The sequence below is a fragment of the Microtus ochrogaster genome, linkage group LG5, assembly GCF_000317375.1.
Source record: "Microtus ochrogaster isolate Prairie Vole_2 linkage group LG5, MicOch1.0, whole genome shotgun sequence".
In the NCBI taxonomy this organism is placed as follows: domain Eukaryota; kingdom Metazoa; phylum Chordata; class Mammalia; order Rodentia; family Cricetidae; genus Microtus; species Microtus ochrogaster.
This window is the reverse complement of record NC_022031.1, coordinates 66121393-66144299: the sequence shown is the minus strand read 5'-3', so window position 1 is coordinate 66144299 and position 22907 is coordinate 66121393. Positions and strand designations below refer to the sequence as shown.

The following is a 22907-nucleotide window of genomic DNA, read 5'->3' as shown; positions in this document are numbered from 1 at the left end:
GGAACAGTCATAAGTGGCTGCTCTGGTACTTCCGGTTGGAGGGGGTGATGAAGAAATAAATGCACCAATAAACATCTTGCTACAAAGAAAAATGGTTCAAAAAGTGAATAAAGTTTGACAAGAAAATATAGGAAGGAGACCTAGAAGGTTCCTACAGTGGGGAATGCAGGAAGACCCCAAACAAGCTGAGATGTAAAGAAGGAGGGTGGTGGAGGAGGTGGGTGGGAAAAGTATGCAGGCAGAAGTAAGGGCCTCTGCAAAACAGCCTGTCCCTGTAGCTGGACAGATTGCACAGTCAAGGAACTGGAAGAGATTAGCAGGATGTTTGGATTTAGCATGTAACCAGAAGTAGACAGGCAGACAAGGCTAGATGCTATAGGACTTTGTAAGCCAGAATAAGACCTCTGTACATATTCTTAAGAATAGCACGTGCATTTGGGCGTGATCAGATCAGTGTTTCCCATAATCATTCAACTGGAGATTAGAAGGAGGGTTCTGGGGAATGTGGTAGCAGATGTCTGGTCAGATGTGGAGGTGACTCGGACTAACATTTCTAATCCACACTGAAACATATGAACCCGTCAAAACTGGACTTGACAGATGCTGCCCCAATATGTAGCTATGACATCCTTCACTCTTAGAGGGCCTGCAAACCAGCTCCCAATTAAATCACACATGGAGTATTATTCTTTCTTATAAAGGCCCAGTCTTAGCTTGGCTTATTTCTAGCCAGCTTTTCTTAAATTATCCCATCTGCCATTTGTCTCTGGGCTTTTATCTTTCTTACTTCTGTATATCTTATTTTCACTCTTACTCCATGGCTGACTGTGTGGCTGGGTGATTGGCTCCTGATGCCCTCGTCTCCTCCTCTCACTCCTAGATCTCTCTTGCTCCTTTCTCCTTCTCCTCCCAGATTTCTCCTATTTATTCCCTCTGCCTGCCATCCCTGCCTATCCTTTCTCCTGTCTTGCTATTGGCCATTCAGCTCTTTATTAGACCATCAGGTGTTTTAGACAGGCAAAGTAGCACAGCTTCACAGAGTTAAACAAATGCAACATAAAAGAATGCAACACATCTTTGCATCATTAAATGTTCCATGGCATTAACAAATGCAACACATCATAAAATAATATTCTACAGCAGGGCATAAACCTCTCTCTGTCTGTTTCCCTCCCTTACTGTACCATATATTTGCTCACTATAATGGTGCCCAACTGCCCAGGGCCATGGGATGTGGCTTCTCTGTCCACTCAGAGCAAACTTCTCTGAGCTGGCATGTCTTGAAGAATTTTCTGAACTGAAATTCCCTCCTTTCACATGACTCTAGCTTGTATCAAGTGGGCATAAAACTGGCCAGGACAGAGACTCCTTTAGGTAATGATCTCATTTTTTAAATTAAAATTTTGACAGTCTTTCTATTATATAGCCCTGACTGTCCTGGCATTCGTTCTGTAGACCAGGCCTTGAATTCCAAGATCCTCCTGCCTCTGCCTCTGGAGTGCTAGGATTAAAGGCATGTGCCACCACCACCTGGCAAGTCTTTCTCTCGTGTATTTCTGTGGAACATTAGGATCCAAATACCAGGGTCTGAAGATAGAACCTTCACTACTCTTCAAAAGAATATGGAAACAATTATGTGTATGATTGATCAGCACTGCAGTCCCTAATGTGGGTAGAGAAAGGATTTGTCACCTGATTGTTATAGTAAAGTATAAGGGTGGTCTGCATAAGGTATGTCCATGTGCTAGGTGTCAAAAATCTGTGGAAAAGGTATATTTGAGGATATCCTTGAGATGAAGAGCTTGCTGGCCATGGTATCATACTACTTTAATTAGAGAAACCCTGTCTTGAAACACCAAAAGAAAAATAAAATTAAGAAGCAGCTTGAAGTTTTCAGATTATTGGAGTTGTGTCTTTGAAGGGATTGTGGGAGTTTAACTCTTTCTCTCTCTCCCTCTTCCTCCTCCCTCCTTCCCTTCGTTTCTCTCTCTTTCTTTTGACCTCAGCCATGAAGTAAACAGTGTTGCATTATCATATGATCCTGATATGCTATATTGTCTCAACATGAGCTAATAATGACAACATTAATTTGTGGTGGGGCAGAACTCTGAACCCATGAGCCCAAGCAAACCTTTTCTTGTTACAAGGTAATTAATTACCTCTGGTATTGTTACAGTGAAGAATTAGTTAATACACAAACTAGCCTCAAAAGCTTGCCAGATCTGAAAGACATGCTGGCCCCAGGTGGCATTTGTATTCTATAGCCTCCTGTGAATACTTGGATAGTTTAACTTTAACAATTTATGGTTGGAGATGTCACTATTCTTAATATAGTTAGGATATAAATAAAAACTATTATTGACTGTATAGATACATATAGATGATGGTAATGTAGAGGTGGATAATTTCTAGTTCTTACATTTTAATAGTCAAGTCTCTTGAAAAATCTGTCTAAACAAATTAACTATAAATTAGTAGTAATTGTTGTAGTATAATGAATGAAATACCATGGAAACAAAGAACAAGGAGTTATGGGCTATTTGGGGTGTTGATTAGATTCATGTGAATCAGTTCTTGAAGTGTAAGTGGGAATCTTCCAGGGGATGCTATTGTAACATGAGAGGTGCCCATCTGCTCATCATTACTCCCAACCCAAACATTTAAGCCCTTGCGATGGAAGCTTTCATTTACTGAGGCGCTTGAGGGAAGCAGTAGTTTTTTACTTCTGGGTCTTTCTAGGGAGCCTTCTGGAATCATGAGAGCAATACAAAGCTATAAATTCAAACATTTCAAGAAAAGTGAGATATTAACAGATACAGATGGCAGACGGGTTGAATACAGACACTTAAAAGAAATCCCACACTAGCTCAGAATTGAGTATAATAAAGGGCTATTTATTTAGGGGTAGACTCACAGATTACAGTCCTCTGCATGTAACTTAAAGGCTACTGGCTATAGGAATTCCTACAGCAACGGGTTGTGGGTTGTGGTTAAATCCATGTGGTAAATAAGACTTGACACTGCACACACTTGTGAGGGTAAGAATGGAGTCAGAACAGGCAGCCTGTACCCTTGTTTTTTGTTTGCTTTTAGCATAAGGTGTTAGTACTTTCTGGATGTTAATTGGGAATGTGGTTTGGGTTTTCTCTATGACGGGCTATAAATTTATATTTTAGCAGTGCATTTTTGCATTAATATATAATGGCCTTGAAATCTCTGAACCCCTTTCTTTCTTAGCTTTTCCTAAGAAAAAAGAAGTCTGTAAAAAAAAAAAACAACTATATGACAGTGCTAGATTTAGCTCATTTTAACAAAGGTCACAGCATTTCTGAGTAGTAAACATTAACAAGATCTTTCCAGTGTCTGGATGCTTGGCAGACGTGCCTCCATCTGGAATACATGACTGGAGTCTAGACAGGGGGATAGACGTGGACCTGTATAGCACATGAGCATCTGGGAAAGGCAGACAGACCCTTTATTTTTCTTCAGCCACAGTTACAAAGCGAATTGAGGCAAAGACTTCCTCTTTGCTTGAATCTAGGAGACTCCTGCAGGCTTGGAAGGGGCTTGCCTTACTGTTTCAATTTGGCTTTTGAAACCCAAATGACTAAGAGGGACTTGCGGTGCCACAGTCAGGAACACAGGCTTATTTTCGTGCTAACCCAGCAACACCTGGATTCTAGTCCTAGGCTATTTCCTCCTGTGACGATAATATCAGAAATTAATGTACTTGCACTTTAAGCTTTACTTTTCAGGGAACTCAGCCCTTGGGAAGGCCAGCTAATTAATTTCTGTAATGTTTCAGATTAGTTTATTGTATATTTTATGACTTTGAAGATAACTGATTATTAAATCACAGAAATATTAATTACTCTTGAAAGCACTTCCTGTAAGGGAGTGATGGAAACCGGCCTTACAAGCCTTAGACAGTCTAACAAGTTTTTCTCCCACTACTCCAGTGCAGGTCAACAATGTGCCCATCTATTTGTGAAGAAAGAGAAAAACATTCAGAAACAAGGTAATATTACTAACAGAAAAGTAATATGCTTCAATGTTCTAAGGAAAACGTATGTTTATATGAAGTTACCTGAAATTGTCTGTAGTTGGACGGATCAAATGCCTTCTGGTATATGATGACATCATTTGGACACTTACCCATGAGGACTTGGGTTAGAGTGTTACCTTTGTCACTCATGGCTGCTCTTACTCTGGTCAAGATACTTGGTAATTTGAAGTAACAATTTTCTCATGTAAAATAATTAATAGCTATTGTTAGTGTGTTACTTTTTGCCTTAAGCATTAGCTTTGCAGCTCAGGACACTGCCATCTTTTACTGGAATCTCTGCTGCTCGTGTGCAATTGTTTTTTCCCATTGCGTTCTCACCTGTCTCTGTTCCACAAATCTATTGGAATTGTCTTTTAAAATCATACCAGTTGTGCAATTCTTTTGCCTAAAACTCTTTATTAACATCCATTCATGTTGAGACTACTACACTTACATCCACACCACACTGAATATCTTGGATCTTGTCTAATATTGGAAATTAGGTGTGCTCAAGCCTGGTTAGAACTCGGATATGAGAATAAAACATAAATTTCTTACCATGGTCTAAAAGTCTTTCAATAGCCCAGCCCTTGTTCAACCTTTGGTCTCATCTTGCCAAGATGTCTTTCCTTGTTCACTATTTACTTGCTATGATGATTTACCTGTCCATAGGCCGAATAAGTTTGTTCTATGTTTAGGCTTTTGCCTGTTTCTAAGTGGTTCCATATTTATTTACTGCACTAAAGTTTAGGGCAAATATTTTACATTGAGTGTTCATCCTCAACTACTCAATTTACAGTAGCCTCTCTTTTCAGTTTCTTATACTCTGGTACAATAATACCACATTATAGTGTGAATTTGCCCTATTAGTTAATTATGTAACTTTTGTCAGTTTCTTCTCACCTTAATGAAGGGCAGCAATTTGTGTATTCTTCTTAGCGTGTACTCCCTGAGTTTTGAGTGATACTTCACAATCTAGCATGTGCTAACCACTTAGTGAATAAATTTTAGGATGAATAATGAATAAATTTAAATTCAATAATGCATGGACGTGTTAGCTCATATTGTGTCTAAGTTTGCTGTTTATATTCTTGCTCTTGGGACCTTCCGTATTCATTCTGTTCTATTCTATGCTTATATTCTCCTGTCCATTAAGAAATAATGATAACAATAGCTAGTACTTATTGAGTAAAAATTAAATGAGAGACTCAAAATATTTTACAAGTTTTCTAACCTCTATGATATACATTATTGTGATTCTAATTATTAAGATGAAGGAACTGAAGAAGAGTAGGGTCAAATAAGAAACAAAGTCAGCAGGTGGATAAACTGGGCTTTACAGTGAGGCAGCCTGGCCCCACATTCATGATCATATTACTAACCTGCTCAAACCCCCTTTGTTGACCTAACAAAAGTTTTCTAACAGTTACAGGACTCTCCTACTCTTTGTTTATTTACTTGTGTGCATATAAATTCAACATCAGTTGAGCATCATTTGCAAGCCAGGCACTGACCTAGGTTCTAGTACTGAAGAACATGACCTGCTCTTTGAGAGAAGAAATAAAAAGTGAAAGAAACAGGAACATCCTTAATTGTCCTATACTTTCAGCAAAACATCAGACTTTCGATAAACGAGTAGACATTTAGATATTTTATGACAAACAATGGGCTTAGAGACCTACAAGGTGACTCTCAGATACCTGATTTCTCCAAATACTGCTGCGGCTTTCAGAGTAACCATAACTTGAGCACCATCAGGGCCTCCAAGAACTTGGACTTCTCCATGCTTGATGATGTACATTTCCTTACCAATTTCTCCCTAAGTGCCATATTAAAAAAAAGAAAATTTTAATCATTTTATTTTTAACTGTTATAACCCAAATAAAAAAAAATTAAGATCTTAGAGAGGAGCAGATACAAATAAAGGAAACAAGGAATATCATGTGAAAGTATTTATTTTAAGATCTGGGGTAATTTGAGATGTTGGAAGACATTACTTTCCATCATGTGAGTCCTGCAAACCATCACAAGGCATGAGAAGATACACTGGTCACTGTATTATCTCAGGAGTGGGCATGGGCAGAAATGTATCGTATTGATTGATGTACTGATCATATTGGTGGTTGAATCTGCTGCTTTTGGGCTCCATTGCTCAGCCCTAAAAAAGATGTTTTATGTAACATAGGAGCCTGAATTTCAGCCATTCAAAGTCAATCCTATCTTCTGTCTGTATCACTGAGGTATGATTCAGGAAACAGGAGACCTTGAAGCTCTTATTCCATATTGAAAGACTGTCAGCGAGGTTATTTTCACTGAGTTCTTGTTTGTATTGACAAATCTCAAGGTCAGAGTAATAACCAACAATTTACCTCTTACAGTGTGTTCATAGTTACTGATCAATGGTGCTATTTTGTCCTCTGAGGCAGTATGGGTATTCGAATATGAATAGAATACCAAAGTTCACAAGACCAAATATGTAGCTATTTTAAACATTGTAAATACAATGATTTTTTTTATATGTACCTGCCGTCTAAACTAGAATATGAGCCACCGGTTTTCATGTAGTTATAAATCCGATCCTATTTAAGAATCATGTAAACAGCTGGGAAGATGGCTCAGGCGAATAAAGTGCTTTTCATGAAAGCATAAAGACTGAGGTTCAGATTCCCAACACTTGCATAGAAGCCAGGCAAGAATGATGACCGGGCTATAATCCCAGTGCTCAGCAAACAGAGACAGGAGGTTCCCTGGCTACCTGGCTACCTAGACAAGTTGAGCTGGTTAGTTCCAAGTTTAATAATAAACCATTTACTTAAGTTAGTAAATGTACAAGAATGTAGGACGACCTTTAGGGTAAACCTTTGGTGTCCACACCCATATACATACATGTAGGCTCACCTGCAAACATCAAACCACACAGACCAGCCTGCATACATACATGAATGTCACACACACATATGTACTTTTTCTACTCCCCCAACTCCCCCTCACCCACCAAACCAACCTAAAACAGCTCTGGGCTTGTGGAGATACTTTGCTTGTGTCTTTGTGGTTGACTAAAATGTATCCATGTGATCCTCGAGGTTTAGGATTGAGGGTGATTGTACCTGATTTCTTCAGTCTTTCCAATGTATATTTTTTGTCAGTGTCCCTAACTGTATTTTTTGTGTATTTGTATCATAATACAGTGTCCTAACTATTATTATTTTGTATAATAAACATTAAGTTATAAATTTAATGTTATGCTAAATAATGTTAAATAATTTCAATCTCTATAAAATAAACACAACATACAATAATCTTATTAACACTTTAAGTCAAAATATGTTGTTAAATTAGTTTAGCTATTTATATGTGTGTGTGTGTGTGTGTGTGTGTGTGTGTGTGTGTGTGTGTATTTGTAAAGGCCAGAAGAAGGTTTAGGTATCTTCTTCTATTGCTCTCCATGTATTCCTTTGAGACAAGGTCTCTTCTTGAACCTGAAGCTTGTTTTTTCTTTGTTCTTTTGGAAATTAGTAAGCCCAAGAGGTTCTCTTGTACCCACCTTCCCTCAGAGCTGGAGATAAAGGTGTGGGTGCTGCATCTGAGCTCCAGGCCCCATGATTGTAAAACACTTTTAACTGCTAAGCCACATCTTCAGCCCAGGTCATTACAGTGTAAATAGGCCAGTTTACATAACACTTGCCATTATTTGGGTAATAGTCCCTATAAATTGTCAAAATAAATAGGATTTAAATCACTCTGGTTATTGTTGTAGTTTTAATATCTCACCCAAATTTCAATTGTTAAAATTGAATTTTCAAATTCATAATACGGTGGTGTTTGGAGATATAATTAGGCCATGAGGGCTTTGTCTCATTTATTTATAACCAGAGCACTTGTTTCTCCTCTGGTAAGTTTGATTTACCTTTTTATGTGCTCACGCTAACACATTGTGACTCACTGGGAAGAAAGCCCTTATCAAAGGCCAGTAACTTTACTGTAGACATTTTAGACCATAGAACCACGAGCTAAATAAATGTTTATCTTTCATAAATTGCCTAGTTGTATACTCATACATAACAACAAAAGTGAAGTAAGCGCTGTCATGACTGAAACTGTCTACTTTATTCCGGTGCTGAGGGCAAGGCATGATGTATAAAAGGCACTCATTTATGAATGAAGAAAATATTGTTTAACTGTTTCTAAAGTTCCAAAGTCCTAGGGTATTTTCCTGAAAATCAAATACTTTACCATTATCATGTTGGAATATACAATTATGAAATTTTACCTCTTCATTCATATCTGAAAAAACAAAATTCTTATCCTAAACATATATTTACAGGAAATATAGGTTGAAGCAGAAGTTGCAATATATATGGATTTTATTATAGTTATTTATATCATTTCAATGTCAATAATAATTTGCCTTTGTGTAGTACTTTGAAAATTTATCTAAGTAGGGGGCTGAAGAGATGGCTCAGCAGTTAATTCTTAGCACCCACCTCAGGAGGCTCACAACTGCCTTACCTCCAGCTCCAGGGGATCTAGTGTCCTTTTTGGATCTCCTGAAACACCTGCATGTATGTAGTATATTGAAGCATGATTTATAAAAACTCAGGGAGAGAAATTGGTGTTCAACCTGAAGGTCAGAAAAGTAAAATAGCCAGTCACTGGTTCTTACTTCTACCTCAGTCTGAAACAGCAACCCTGCCTCCAGGAATTTCAGAATGAGACTGTGAGTGAGAGCTGTCTCCTTCCATTTTATAATCCTCTCTAGGGATGGGATTAAAGGCATGCACTGCCTGATTTCTATGGCAAACTAATGTTACTACTGGGATTAAAGGTATGTGTTACCACTGCCTGGTCTGTAAGGCTAACCAGTTTTACTCTCTGATCTTCAGGCAAGCGTTATTTATTAAAATACAAATGGCATGCCACTAAAGCATATACTCATACAGAAATGTATACATGCACATAAATAAAAATAAGCCTTAAAAATCATCAAGATAATGGATATTTGCATATCTTCTTGTTTTAAACCATATATTCATTCCCTCAGAGCACACTGCTTTTTATCTGGAAAATATTTGGTACTTCATTTAATTCTTGTAAAAATCCCTGTGAGAGGTGTCTCTTATTTCCTCTTTTTTGAAAATTGGAAATAGAGGTTATATAAGCTAAGAGTTTCAAGTAAAAACTACAAGGCTGACCAGTGACAGCATTAAAACTGATAACACCTAAATCACCTGACATACATACAGATATACTGTATCTTACAATTAGTACAGTACCAAGACTGATGTCTTAATAACCAATGGAATAATAGGAACAATTTAAAAATAAAGTAAGTCACTTGAAAATTAGTGTCCTTTTACTGTAGGAAGGATCCCTAGGCCAGGGTCCTATTCCTATTATTATTATTTTTTGTATGAAGTAATTTCAAGGAGTTGGAATGATATTTCAAAGGCAGTTATTACAACTGACTGGAAGTACAAGTACATAATGGGTACTTAAATATAGTTCAGAACTTCTAATTATTTCTTAATGATCATTTTGATAATTTCCCAAGGAGATCAGGCATAATCAGCGAGCCTAAACTTCCACTACCTCTTGCATATTTCTGGGTTAATTTAAGCCTTTTCTGCAGGCTTAATTAGCATTCAGATGAAGTAGACATCACTTCAAGAGAACAGAGGCTGACAGCATGTTAAAGCAAGATCGACCCTAACTTATGACTGTTTCTTGTGCTAATTTGGAGAAAGTGTTGAAAGGCAAGCACTTCAGGTAGAGCAAGGTAACTCTCAGTGAGAGTGTATGCCAGAAAAATTAGAATTCTTGTTCTGGAGGCTATTCCCAAGGCTAGTGGGGAGCATCACAGCATTCGGGGCACCTCATCAGAAGAAAGAGAGAGATGATAGAGAATGGTTTCTTTACCATTAACACCATGAGGAGCTCCTTTGGAGGTGAAACTCCCAAAACTCCACTGCAGAAATACTGGATGAGAACCTTTGGAAATCCCAGAAGTCTAAGCCTTGAAAAGCTTGCTGGTTATTTTCTGTATGGTAGCATAGCACCCCCAGAAGACTCCCAAGTAGTCTTGAAGGCCCACAGACTTTCTCAAAGCAGTTAGAATATTGGACCCGAACCCTGCCATTGCTTCAGTTATTTAGGTAACCTCTAATTGAGCGTGGCTGTTTTCCTTTCTTCTTTTCTGCAAGTCCTTGTGGAAATAGTAAATACATATCAAATTGAATTCAGCTACTTAAACTTTTGTCAAGTAATAGCTTTTGTTCTCTGTCAATATTTAGAATCAGGCAAATCTTCATTTAGGAAAAAAAACCCTAAAAATGAAATGAAAACCAACAAGAGTCACTTGTATTCTTCTGCCTCCTTTTTCCTCCACTTTTGTCTTTCTTTTCCTCACAGGTGTGCACTCACTTGTTTTTATTATTGGATGAATTTGATATAATGATAAAATTAGAAAGCTGCATCTCTTCACCTCACACTTCCTTAAGCAAATTTGCATTGTTTCAAGGTACAAGTGCTGAAGTTTCTACTGCTATCTCAATATCCAGCCCCTTCAGGCCCTGGAACAACTTGAAACTGTTTTAATGCACTCAGTCTATGCCATTCCTGTGTGCCACTGCCCCCAAAGAAACTCTTAATTAGCCTTGTTTCTTTCTTATGTTTTTTTTTCCTCTCTCCCATTTTAATGAGCTTGATTTCATTTCACTTGCAATCACTCTGTATTCTACCTGGATGAGTTTACACGAGTTGTATATGCTTGGTTTCCAGTGTGCCAGATTCTCTCCTTCCTTCCTGTTATCGTTGACAGCTCCTTCTCAGTCACCCTTTCTCATTCCTCTTCATTGATCTCCTTAATAATATTGGTGCCTTCACAGTCACAGCCTCAGCCTTCTTTCTCATCGTATAGCCATGTCTTGACCTCATAAAGCCAGCTTTCATTATATTCCAGTTGCCAAACATTCACCTTCGATTTCATCTTCTTTCATCTGATTGATTCCACCTATAAGCTGGTGTCTGCATCTGATGTATTTGAAATATTTCACACCTCATTTGATTTTGTCTTTTCCCACTACTCTAGTCCCTTATTTGCTTCCATTACTGGAATATGACAGGCTCTGTCTTGCCTCTCAGATCATTGCTGCAACTTCTCATAAAAAATATTAGCCCATCGTTTTCCTTCTTCTTCTTCTTCTTCTTCTTCTTCTTCTTCTTCTTCTTCTTCTTCTTCTTCTTCTTCTTCTTCTTCTTCTTCTTCTTCTTCTTCTCCTTCTCCTTCTTCTTTTTACTAAAGGACTATTTATCTCTAGGCTTTACAAAGGTCACAGCTGACAAACTGACAACTTCTTTCTACCCACTTCCAATATAAATATGTGCCGTCAGTATTCTGCCTTCCTCTAACAACTTCTGTTTCTCTTTATATAAGAACACACTTTACAGTTTTGCATTAAATTAATTTTTTGTTTCCTTTCTCTTCCTTCAAGTCAATCTTTCTAATGGTCATATTTTGGAGCTAGTTGGAAATTTTTTAGACTAATATGGGGGACTCATCAGGACCAGCTGAATGTTTATGTGTGGAACTCAGACTCCTTAGTTCACATGATGCTGACATACTGTGATTTGAACACTTTAGTCTAGACTGTAAACCTCTGAAGGACTTTGGTTGTGTTTTGCTCATTACCCATTATAGCACCTGTCCCAGAATATTAAAAACTGTTTATTGCAGATGGGAAGTGGTGGTATACACTTTAATCCCAGCACTTGGGAGGCAGAGACAGGTGGATCTGTGGGTTTGTAGTCAGCCTGGTCTACAGAGTGAATTTTAAGACAGCCATGGCTACATAGAGAAACCCTGTTTTAATAAACAAATAAATAAACAAAACAATAACAACAACCTCCCCCAACCACAAACAGATAAACAAGACAATGACAACCTTCCCCCAAACAAACAAACAAACAAAACAACTGCCTTACTGTTTGTGGAATACATAATTTAAATGGCTTTAACACATGTCTTACTGTAGTTCTCTGCATTCTTCCTGCAGCCACAAATCCCTTCCTCTCTTCCTTGGCCCAGCCTGTTCTTTTCCATACTTAACTGGATTCACTTAAGTTTATTTCCAAGACTTATTACAGGCTTCTTCTTTAGAAGTCTTCCAGCAGCTGCCCTTGCTTTTGTCCTATAACCTGGTATTTATTCTACACTATTTTGGAATAGAGTAAGTGCTTTTCATCTAGACTTACTTGTAAATTCTCCAAGGACTGAGGTCAACTCCAATTTTTTGTATTGTTCACTTTCATTTATTTTGATATCTTATTTGTTTTTAAATTTTTATACAAGTATATATAACATGTTGAACATATATATCACACTGCACCTCTCTACCTTCCCTTTCTTTTCTATCTCCCATTAGTCTCCTTTGTCCTCCTACACATTTTACTTCTACTTTAATGTTACATGTACACATACTTTTATGTTTTATTTTAGATTTTGATTGTTTGCTTCATCATTGAGTTAGTTTCTTTAGATACAAAACTCAGGATCTCATTGTCTCTTGTTTTTGGAAAAGAACTTGCTCTGTAAATGAGGATGGCTTAGAACTGATGACTCAGAACTCCCTGTGTCGCTCCTATTGACTCTGACCTTGTGATACTCTTGCCTTATCCTTTCCTGAGTGCTGTGATTATAGACATGTTCTTAATTATTTTGATATGTTGATCAGAGACTGGTGTGGTGATGTACACCTTTAATTCCAATACTTGAGAGGCAGAGATAGGCAGCTCTCTATGAGTTGCAGGGTAGACTGGCCTATATAGTGGATTCCAAGCCAGCCAGGGCAACATAATGAGACCTATCAATCTGTGTAAAAAGACAGACACAATATATGAACAGTTATTATTTCTTCATGATAGAATTTCATGATTGTGGTTTATATTTTCTATTTAAGAAATAATAGACATATGATACTTTTGTAGTCATAAAATTCACAATAGAGATTTAAAAATGGCATTGATTATCTACTAATTGTGTGAAATAACAGATAGCTTGCTGATGATGCAGAAAAAGGAAAAGCACCTATCACTTCTATAGTTTGTCCTTCATTTAAAATGTTCAAATTTGATGGCATATTGTTTCTGATAATTTACATTTATACAAATATCTTTTCAGACTACCTACATGTCTATTCTATGACATATACAATGGAATCTATATTATTTTGTTCTATTTTGAACTGCAAGAATTTATTGCTGCTTTGCAGAATTAAATATATGGTCTAGTGTTTTATAATATGGAAGTTACTCTGCACAGATTTTATTTCAAATATATTATTGACCTATGTCCAAATTCCTCCAATGTCTTATTAACTGTGCACTTGAAAATAGTATGCACTCACCTTTTTACACACAAAGTCACCAGGTAAATAAATAGTGGATTTCAATCTTAGCAGTAGGTCATAAATCATCTGTGTGTCACAGCCCTATATAAGGAGAACAATAATTTTACAGACATGGCCAAAAGCAAACATCCTAAGTTATTGTAAAAATAAAATGTAAATAGTTAATAGTCATCCATCTTCCTCGCCAATGCTAACTTACAATATATATGGACTTGCCTTTATCTAAACTCTATAGAGAAAAGATACCAATATCAAGAGATTATAACTTGATAAAGAAATATTACCATAACTCACACTATTTGCTAAACAGCCTTCTTTTGTAAAACAACATTACTAAAATTTTTGATATTATTTAACTCTTTAAACTTATGTATATGTCTTTCTTCTCCACCATGATGATCTTCTTAAAGATGGGAAGATACTTACGAAAGCAGTATCTGTCACACTTAAAGTATTGGTCGGAACAAGGGAGCTTCCATAAGACTAACCAAAGCCCTCTACATATATGTGACAATTGTATAGCTTGGTATATTTGTGAGACTCATAACAATGGGAGAAGGACTGTCCCTAATGCTTTGACCGGCTCTTGGGAACCTATTCCTCACACTGGGTTGCCTTGCCCAGTCTAAATACAAGGGAGGGAGCTTAACCTTTCAGAAACTTGGTATGCTATATTTTGTTGATACCCATGGGATGACTGTCCATTTCAAAACAGAAACAGAGGAGCCATGGATTGAGACTGGGGATAGAAGCGAAGAGGAAGGGAATGGGAGGAGAGAAGGGAGGGAAAACTGGTCTGAAAGCAAAATAAATAAATTTTTAAAAGTAAAGTTTTGTTTGGGACTGTCTATTTCACATAGCCGCCTTTTAGTGACCTCTTGCTTATTGGCTAACTATGGAGACAATCTACTTGTCTCACTGAACTAAACTCTATACGCTCTATGGAGTGTGACTTTTTTCTTTTATTGAAGATAGATTCTTAGATTTTTTTTTTGCCATACAATATATTCTGACTGTAGTTTTACCCCCTCTATTCCTCCCAGGAGCTCTCCACTTCTTCTCTCCTCCAGATCCACTCCTATCTGTCTCATTAGAAAAGGACAAGCTTCTTAGAGATAACAAAATACAGTAAGTTAAGAAAAAAAAAGTATCACATTGAAATTGGACTTAGCAACTCAAAAGGAGAAAAAGGGTTCTAAGAACAGGCACAAGAGTCAGAGACCACTTGTTCTCACAGTCAGGAGTCCACCAAAAATACTAAGCTAATAGTTATAATATATATGCAGAGAACCTGTTGCAGATCCCTGACAGCCATGTACTTGCTGATTGAGTCTCTGTGAGCTCATATGTGTCTTGCTTAGTTGATTAAGAGGTCCTGTTCTCCTGGTGTTTTCCATCTCTCCTGGCTCTTAGACTCTTTCCAGTCCCTCCATTTGATTCACTGAACTCTGAGGGGAGGGATTTTATTTAGACCTCCTCTATTTTACACTCTTGATCCACATAATGTCTGGCTGGAGGTCTCTAGATCTGTTCCCCTCTGCTGCTGGAGGAAGCCTCTTTTATGATGAGTGGATAAGAGACTGATCTATGAATATAGCAGAATATCTTTAGGAATTGTTTTATTGATCTTTTTTTCTTTTTTGTCAAGTTTTGTTTGGTTTTACCCTACATCTCTGAGCTATCTAGTCTCTGATTCTTGTTACCCAAGCAGTGTTGGGTATGGGCTTCTTCTTATGGAGTGGACTGTAAGTAAAATCAGACATTGGTTGGCTATTCCCACAAGTTCTGTGCCAACATTGCCCTAGTATATTTTGAAGGGAGAACAGGTTGTAGGTCAAAGGTTTTGTGGCTGGGTTGGTGTCCACATTTCTCCTCCAGTAACTTATATAATGCCTTCCCCTACCAAAGAGATTAGAACCTTGGAATGAAGGCTCCATTTATGTACTAGCTCAACTATTCCACATTCAATGAGTTGTGTGGGTGTTGTCCTTGGCAACGGGACCCACTGTCAGTTTGCAGAGAGCAACCCTCTATCTTAGCATCAGCCTGGATTGTTTGTGAATTTCCATAAGACCCCTTTGGCCAACAACTCAACTGAATGCAGCTCAGTCCCTCTACTAGAAGCCTTGCTTGACTACAAGAGATGACCAGGTGACACTTTGTATCCCTCATTACTAGGAGTCCTCATTATATCACCTTCACAAATTGCATGGAGTTTCCATTGCACTAGGTTTCCATGCCACCCTCCAAATGTCCCCAATTCCAGTCATCTCTCCCTGTATTCTATCTCTCCAAGCCATCCCCCCCCCACACACACACCAGCTTGCTCCCTCACACTTCAATCCCCGCCATCCCCAGTCTACACATAAAAATCTATTCTATTTCACCTTCCCAAGGAGATCCGTAAGCTCCCCCCCCCCCGGCCCCTCCTCTTTACCTAACCTCTCTGCATCTAAAGATTTTGGTTGGTTATAATTTACTTAATGCTTATCTAAGAATTGTGCTTCCGTGCTCCCTTATCCAACCTTCCTTTATCCCAATCCTCCTTTTTCCCCAAGTTCCCCCATCCTCCCCTTCTGCCTTAACTCTCCCCATCTCCCCTTACCCCCTCCCACCCCCCCCCCAAGATCCCAATTTTCTCCCAGGCAATTTTGTCTATTTCCCACAGCCAAGAGGATAACTATGAGTTTTTCCTTTGGTTCCCCTTCTTACTTAGCTTCTTTAGGATCACCATTGTAGACTCCGTGACCCTTATTCCACCTTAGGGTTGGCAACAGCCTTGAACCTAGAGTGGCTCCCAGGAGCCCAAGCCGAGGTCCCCATTTAGTTCCCTGGACAGTGAGGATAAAGAACCTGAAATGACCCTACCCTATAGCAACACTGACGAATATCTTGCATATCATCACAGAACCTTCATCTGGGGATGGATGGCGTTAGAGACATAGACCCACACTGGAGCACTGGACTGAGCTCTCAAGGTCCCAATGAGGAGCAGAAGGAGGGAGAACATGAACAACGAAGTCGGGACCACGAGGGGTGCACCCACCCATTGAGACAGTGGAGCTGATCTTTTGGGAGCTCACCAAGGCCAGCTGGACTGTGACGGAAAAAGCATGGGATATATCTGGTCTCTCTGAACATGGCAAACAATGAGGACTGATGAGAAGCTAAGGACAATGGCACGGGGTTTTGATCCTACTTAATGTGCTGGCTTTGTGGGAGCCTAGCCAGTTTGGATGTTCACCTTCCTAAATATAGACGGAGGGGGGGAGGACCTAGGACTTACCACAGGGCAGGGAACCCTGACTGCCCATTGGACTGGAGGAGAGGGAGGGGAGAGTGGGTGGAGGGGGAGAAGGGTTGGAGGAGGGGGGGAAGGGTGGGAGGAGGGGGAGGGAAATGGGAGGCTGGGAGGAGGTAGAAACTTGTTTTTTTCCTTTTCTCAATAAAAAAAAAATCCCCAGAAAAAAAAATAATTTACTTAATGCTTAATTCCACCTATAAGAGAACATATACCATTTGTCTTTCTGTGTCTGGGTTACTTCACTTAGAATGAACTTTTTGAGTACCATCCGTTTGGCTGTGATGTCTTATTTCTAACAGCCGAATAATACACCATTGCATAAATGTACATGTTTTTTTTAGTTTATTCTTCTATTGAGGGTCATCTAGGTCATTTAGTTTCTGGCTATTATGAACAAAGCTACAGTGAGCATGGTTGAACAAGTGTCCTTATGGTAGGATGGAGAGTACTTTGTGTATATGTGTAAGAGTGGTATATCTGGGTCATGAGGTAAACCATTCATTAGTCAGCTGTCTTTCATTACTAGTGACTAACTGCATACATTCCTCCATTTTCAACTGCATAGAGATTTGTAAAGCAGATTGAAAAAAATGCTATCCACAGTTTCAACAATTTTGTTGAAATAATAAGTGCATACATAATATATTAAAGACATTTACATTTACTTCTCCAGGTGTCAAAACAGCCATCTGACAGTTTGTTCATCCTTGTTTTTACTTATTGATAACTTCAGTTTAGAGACCAAAGTGTTTCCAATGCTGTAAGGGCCATCACTGAAACCCCAGGACAGTTTCAATGGACAGAGGACAGAGGACCAGGGGGATGCTTCCCGTGGCCTCGAAAATCACAAAGCTTATTTTCTTATAGCAGGATTTTTCTTCTGTGTAGTTCAGGGCACTGTTTACTTATTTAATGCCTTACAATTTCCATTTGTCTTGCAGTGGATTTATGTATGGGCTTATTTCAGTGCATTATTGAACAGTAAATTGGGGTAAGGCCTCTCTCTCTAAGGCAAACATTCAGTGGAACTGACAGTAAATATCACAGAAGGTTCTTCTGCCATCTACTGAACCCAGGTTTGGAAATGGAATCTGACTGCACTGCTGAGGAATGTCATCGTGTCCTACTTTGCTTTCTATTGCTCTGATCAAAACTACTAGCAAAAGCAAGGTAGGGAGGAAAGAGTTTGTTTGGCTTACATGTTCTAATCACAGTTCATCACTGAGGGAAGCCAGGTCAGGAGCTCAAGTAGAGCAGGAACCAGAGGCAGAAAATGAAGCAGAGATCATGGAGGAATATTGCTTCTTGACTTACTCCTCAAGGCTTGCTTTCTTATGCCACCCAGGACCACCTGCCTAGGTGTCTTCGTCACTATTCTATTACTGTGAAGAGATACAATGACCAAGTTACTTTTCTAAGAGAAATTATTTAATTGAGACACCTGCTGACAGTTTGAGAGATTTAGTCCATTATCATCATGGTGAGAAGCATGGCAGCTCACATGCAGGAATGGTGCTGGAGAAGTAGCTGAGAGTTACATCCTAATGCCCTAGCCAAGAGAGAGACAATGGGCCTGGGATGGACATTTGAGACCTCAAAGTCCACTCCTAGTGATACACTTCCTCCGATAGGCCACACCTCCTAATCCTTTCAAATAGTGCTGCTCCCTAATGACTAAGCTTTCAAATATATGAGCCTATGGAGACCATACCAGAGGTGCCACTGCCCCGAGTAGACTGAACTCCCTCACATCAATCATTAGATAAGAAAATCTCCCATAGATTTTCCTACATGCCCATCTAATGGAGGCATTTGTTCATTGAGGTTCCCTCTTCTCAGATGACTCTAGCTTGTGCCAATTTGACAAAAACCTAACAAATACATGTGGTAACTTTATTTTTAAGCCTTATTCTTTGGTCAGGACAAGAAAAGGCTGATGTAGACCCTGGATGGTTGACATTTTGTACTCCATGTAACTCGGGGGATGGGTGTAGGCATCCCAACTTTCCCTGAAGCTTCTTTCAGACCCCTTGATCATCTCTTTGAATTTTTTGTCATGCCATGCAAATAAAAGCTCCTAGATTTCCTTGTAGTACCTCCAGAAAGCAACGAATATTTGGGGATCATGAACGATGCTATGTCAGTCACCCTAATACAGAGCTTTTAGATTTGATATCCCATTTTTGTGATTCCACAAGATTTCCAGCCTGGCTGCACTGGTTAAACAGGGCAAACAATGCCTACTGGGCAGAGTCCAAGACTACCTGCACCTTTTCTCCATTGACCTGGCCACTGGCGATGAGCAGGTATAGGATGTGGGTCCGATATGCCATTGTTCATGGGAAAAAGCAGAGGAACTGAACTAACCAGAACTAACCTGCCTGCTAGATAGCCATATGCTCACACGCAAACCCCAGAGAGACATCTCTCTCAGGGATATCAGCAAACCCACCCCAGCAGTGTGTGGGATCTGAGTCACAGATTAACAGTGCACAGATTAACACCAAACACGCATAACTTTTTTCTTTTCTACAATATTGCGAGGATAGAATGCTGATGAAACATTAACATGATGGTTGTATTAATATTAACAATTATATTAAAGTTTACTGCTTTGTTTGTCTTTTTAACTCTTCCAACTCCCCTGTGGGGCTAAGAGTCCATTTTGTGTTTTAGGCAAAGGCTAGGAAGCTGAGGAGCCCTCTTTACTCCCCCTTGTGTCACCCACCCAGCAGGCATTACCTCCTGAGCACTCTAAGGTCAATGGGCCTGGACTATCTGCTCTCTTCTCACCAGAGCTTGGGACATGCTAGACACAGAATGAACAAGGGCTGATGTGTGAAATAAAACTGGTGGAAATGGTTTTGTTTTAGACAATGAGAAATTCAGTGCTTCCTAAAAACTGTGTTAAATATAAGTGTTAAGATCTGGAGATGTAAACTGAGGTGTGGGAGATCCCATATTTATTCAAAGTATAACCTAACTGTTGTGTATCAGTTCCAGGAAACTCATTTTTAACATCTACAAATATGGGACATAATTTATGGAAGCTGATAAAACTTATCTGTAGAATCCCTACATTTTTAGTTCTATGGGGCTCATTCTTTTCTGTTTCTAGGCACCCCACACCCTTTTTGTGTTTTCTTTGAGATGGACCTTAAAATATTATCAGTGATTTCTAATTAACTCTGAATTTAAGTGACTCCTAAGAACAAGAAATGATCTCTAGGGCTTTTACCAGCTTGGTTTTGCTTACTGTAAAGAGAAATGTGTTGTTTTATCTTATACTTCATTCCCATGGAAAAAAGAAAGGTGAGTCACAAGTTTACAGTTTATCAATACTGAATCTTAAATCCTATCAGATCTAGTCATACACTCAGTGTTTGCAAACACTAATAATAGCTTTCTCCAGCAGCTTCCTTTAAGAACTGTGAATAATTCAATAATTCTAGGAATATAGGTACACGCTTTTCCAGGAACTTTACATGTTCCAAGTGAGAAGTGAAGCTAACTCATCCTTCTAGGATCAGGCAGGGTCATGCCAAGAACTCAACTTTACTAGTCTGAATATTCCACTGAGAGTGTGTCAGTTTTGTTTCTCAGCAACAGTGATAATAATACTTTCCTAAATGTCAAACACTGATATGGATTATATGTTTGAAATTAGCTGATCATCACAACACACACACACACACACACACACACACACACACACACACACTCACACATCATCTTATATTTATTTAGAATCTCCTCACCCTAGGGCACCCTAAAGAGCAGACAGTATGAGTCAGCTACAGGAGGTGCCCCCTACTGCTGGGCTTCTGCCTTAGATACCAGAATGTGAAGGACTGGGATTTGTTTAATATAAGAGCTTACTGTTTAAAGGCTTTGAGTAAAGTCTAGAAACAGCACCTCATGACTGATAGTCCTGCTGTAAAATCGAGGTTGGTGACAATGGTACATGGGTTTCCTGTAGCAGCCCGATTTCAGGCCCTGGTGAGGCGATGCATGATGGGATGTCTGAATAGGCCGCCACTGCTGGGATCTGAGTGTGGAGGCATCACTTTGCCTTTCCCATTCTATTCTGGGTGTGACTGTCACTCACACGCAAATGATTCCTCCTGATATTTCCTACTGAGGATGCCACAGATTTCCCAGAGGCCGTTAGTCATAAGTGAATCACAGGTCACGGTAAAGTGCTCTGTTCAGAATGGGATCTACAGTTTTTCCAGAGTAGCAAATGTCAGACATTTTATGTTTTCTTTGATTGGCAGGCAATAAACATTCATGTTTCAAGTTTAGTGTTTCAAGGTCTCCCAGTTTCCTTCTGTGGGGAGGTGGGGCTCTTATTTTTTTTATTTTATTTTATTATTTATTTTTCTTAAGGTATGTGATTTTAATCCTAGTCACTAGGTGGCATGGTGGAACTTTTTATTAAATTTCCTTCCATTTCTAGTAATTTAGTGGCCAAAGCAAAGTGTGATTTACCTTGCTTAATTTAATAAAAATATATACATTTAAAAAATCAAAATAGGGATTATAATTCTTCATGAAAGAGGGACTACTACCCAATATAATGGAAATGAATAGCTCTTGATAAGCTTAATAATCATGCTTGGGTCTGAAATAAAGAATCTTCAAGGGTCCATTTTAATGGGAAAAATAATGTGACGATTCATCATTAAGCTATTTCAAAACCAGTAGCACCATGTCAAAGTAACAAACCTCACTGACTAACCTGGATTGATGAAGCAAAGTTTTAGAAACTTCGGTTAGATTTTTTTTTCTACCTGCTTTAAGAGAAAAGAGTGCAGAACATTTTGGGTATCTATCTACCTATCTATCTATCTATCTATCTATCTATCTATCTATCTATCTACCTACCTACCTACCTACCTACCTAGCTAGCTATCATCTATCTACCTAGCTATATCTATTTATCTATCTATCTATCTATCTATCTATCTATCTATCTATCTATCTATCTATCATCTATCTATTTTTGAGACAGAATCTTGTATATTCTGGGCCACCCTCAAACTTACTCTGGAGCTGAGGCTTGCAAGCTTTGAACTCCCCCGATCCTTCTGCCTTTACCATCTAACTGCTGGGATTCCAGGTGTGTACTGACCAATAGAAAAGTACAAGTGAGTTTGTCTCTGATTGATACGCTAAGGCCAAGTATGAGAATTGGTGAGGAGGGATCACTTTAATGCTCTCTCTTTCATGATGCTTCTCCTAAATCCTTACTGTTGAAGTTAAATATGAAAGGCATTTAAAGGCTCACATATTAAAAATGGATCCCCAGATGATAGTATCCCAGAGAAATGAAAGTTGCTGGATCCTTGAGGATTTAGGGCCTAACAAAAGGAAATTAGACAATTTAGAATGTGTCCTTGAAGGGAATTTGGGACCCAAGCCCTGACTCTTTTCTGACTCTTCCTCTCTCTGCTTTCTAGCCACCATGAGCTGATTAACCCTCCCTCCCAAGTGCTCCCACCCCTACATGAGTGACAGTTCATGAAACTGGAACCCTGGAGCACACTGCATAGCCTTCAGTATGTGGAGACATTGGAGGGTGTTCTTCCAAGCAGTTTGGTGAGTCTCTGTCTAGGCCACTCAGCTTGTCTGAGTTCCTTCAGGGTTGCACAGCTTAACAGTCCTCTCTGCTTCTATAAGCTTGAGGAATGAGGGGCCTAGAGCATCTGGTCAATTTAGAAGAATTCTTGAAGCTTTTCAGTTTTTACTTTGTGAGTATTAAGAAACCTCATTTAGGTTACCCTGGGCCTTAAACAGTTACCCTGAATGATCCAAGGTTTCATCTCCATTTAGAATATCTTGGGTCTTAATGATCCTCCTTCTAAGATGACATGGTTTATTTTGGAGGAAATTGCTGCATAATACTGCACTCTATTTCTATTTGTCCTAAAAGTACAGCTCAAGAGAAACAATCCCATGGATTTCTGTGAGTATGAGGCCAGCCTGGTCTATATATTGAGTTCCAGACCAGAAGGGTTATATAGTGGGAAGTTAGTCCCACAACAACAATAAACCAATAGCAACAGCAGCAACATCAACAACCCAGCAGCAGCAGCAGCAGCATCGCCACCACCACCACTACCACCACCATTACCACCACCACCACCACCAC

General features: G+C 39.0%; 1 protein-coding gene across 1 annotated transcript in view; it reads right to left on the bottom strand.

Annotated features, from left to right (window-relative positions):
- Positions 1 to 22907, bottom strand: part of Cngb3 (cyclic nucleotide gated channel beta 3) — a 135943-nt gene that overhangs the window by 15872 nt on the left and 97164 nt on the right. Inside the window, exons 14-15 of the mRNA XM_005362342.2 lie at positions 13447 to 13530; positions 5746 to 5864 (exon numbers count right to left, since the gene is read on the bottom strand). Coding sequence (XP_005362399.1) covers positions 5746 to 5864; positions 13447 to 13530 — 203 coding nt within the window. The remainder of the gene's footprint in view (positions 1 to 5745; positions 5865 to 13446; positions 13531 to 22907) is intronic.